The sequence below is a fragment of the Primulina tabacum genome, chromosome 8 (assembly GCF_025594145.1).
Source record: "Primulina tabacum isolate GXHZ01 chromosome 8, ASM2559414v2, whole genome shotgun sequence".
Lineage (NCBI taxonomy): Eukaryota > Viridiplantae > Streptophyta > Magnoliopsida > Lamiales > Gesneriaceae > Primulina > Primulina tabacum.
The window spans coordinates 10,710,098-10,711,999 of record NC_134557.1 but is presented as its reverse complement, the minus strand read 5'-3'; the positions used below and the strand labels follow the sequence as shown (position 1 = coordinate 10,711,999).

The 1,902-nt window shown below is 32.8% G+C and overlaps 1 protein-coding gene across 1 annotated transcript; it reads right to left on the bottom strand.

Annotated features, from left to right (window-relative positions):
* Nucleotides 1–585: 585 nt before the first annotated feature.
* On the bottom strand, nt 586–1,317 carry LOC142554518 (uncharacterized). Its single transcript, XM_075665187.1, has 2 exons — nt 961–1,317; nt 586–890 (listed from the first exon to the last, which is right to left on the bottom strand). The coding sequence occupies exons 1-2, from the start codon at nt 1,300–1,302 to the stop codon at nt 702–704; spliced, it is 531 nt and encodes a 176-aa protein (XP_075521302.1). The 5' UTR covers nt 1,303–1,317; the 3' UTR covers nt 586–701.
* Between the last annotated feature and the right edge of the window lie 585 nt (nt 1,318–1,902).

Genomic DNA, 1,902 nt, shown 5'->3' with positions numbered 1-1,902 from the left:
ATAATGTTAGTTTATGTTGGTTGACGTTTTACGACTTTATGCTTTCAATTACTTTCTTTTGGATTTTCAAATAATAGTTGGTTGATTTATTTTTAAATGGTGCAAAATATTTATATTTTAAATGCTTAGTGTCTGAATGAATTGGAAAGAAAAAAAATCTAGTAATTTTTAATAAAAACGAATAGTGGACGTTTCAAAGTGACACAAAGATGACAGTTTCATTTTTCTCTCTTCATCATACAATTGTTTCACTATCGGCTGCTGCCGCCTCGTTATTCCGTGATAAAGTATAGGTATTGTTTCAGTTCGTCGGTGTGGTAATTTGTGTTGAGTTCCTACAGGTTCTGCCCATTGTATCAGTCGTCTATCGTGAATCTCGAAGCACTACAGGACGAGATGAATCTATTTTAAGAACATTGCAAAATATTATAGACTTCGATTTGGTTTTGGCTTTGCTATAAAATTTAACTCCACACATCAATGTGATTTGTGAATGATTCTCTTACATTATATTTTATGTACTAATTCACTTTTCCAAGTACTAGAATCTTAATTTCTATGCATGTTCAATTTCATTTCCACATATATTCTGGGTAACAAAAGCAACCCATTACTTACCCCAATAACATATAATAAAATCGAAACTCTCTAATTAAACTGCAGTCAGCTCCAATAATATATCGTCATACATGGGAATGAAATCACTTTGTTGGCGGTCTACTCTGAATGATCAAGAGCAAGACAGCAAGTAATACAGGACCTGAAATCATAATCATGGCCTGAGCTAAATTTGGTCGTGTGATCTCTGGAAATATGATGCTTCCATATTTTATAGCAGCTGCACCTACCACACTACCACTTCCTAACTTCACCACATAACTCAAATCCTCCTGCCCAAACAATTATTGAAAAATCATGCACAGCTAATTAGAGAGTTTTGTGAAAGAAAACATTATTAACCTGTGGGGAAATAAATGGCGGCTTCTCGTTCGTTTCTTCTTCTGCTCCTCCTCCTCCTCCTCCTCCTCCTCCTCCTCCTCCTCTCTGTTTCTGAAACTTGGAAGAAGCTCGGACGAGGGATATTCTGTCCAACGGCCAAGTTTTGGGTCTCAGCTTAATTTCTCTTCGGAGGGATGCAGAATTTCTCCAGATTTGTGTGGAGGGGAGGACTGCTGCGTTTGCCATATCCACAATCTTGACTTCACTTACAGGGAAACCAAAGGGAATAGATATTGGGCTGTCATTTTGGCCCGAATCACAAAATATGGTCCAAATACATGAGCTTCCCGCTTGACCCGACATTTTCAAAATATTGTGGATTAATGTTCCTACTTAATCTAGCATAAGGATAATGTCCTTGGAATGGCAACAACTCAATCTCCCTCAAAGTTTGATATTTCAATCTTTTGGGTGTATATAATTCAGATATTTAATGATTTTTTTAAATGACAAACTTGGTGGATTTAATAAATTTTTATTTACTTTCATAAAGTTTGTTATTGACTTTCATAAAGTCCGACACATTTGGAAAAAAAAATATTGACCGATACCTTTTTTAAAGAATTATATGGTTTTGTACTTTTAATTGTAATATTATTTTTAATTGATTTATTTGAATTAATAAATATTTGACATATATCAATATTTTCTTAAATATGACTGGCAATCGAATCGGTTTATCTTAAAAAACAGCCCGAGGTGTCAGACCAGTTTAACTAAAGGGTTGTACCGAAATATTGTTATATACATATTAATATAATGATGTATATAAATAGACAAAAATATTTATCTACCAAAGTTTAAAAACGAAATAATCATATTCATATATTCAAAATATCAATTATAATTATCTATTTTTAAAAACAAAAACAATAAATTAAATAAACTTTGATACCATTAAAC

What these genes read in the sequence shown, in the direction of transcription:
- LOC142554518 (XM_075665187.1), bottom strand. Translation starts at nt 1,302, where the DNA reads ATGTCGGGTCAAGCGGGAAGCTCATGTATTTGGACCATATTTTGTGAT. An exon ending in CGCCATTTATTTCCCCACAG is followed by an intron (nt 891 to 960) that starts GTTAATAATGTT and finishes TTGTTTGGGCAG; the next exon opens with GAGGATTTGAGTTATGTGGT.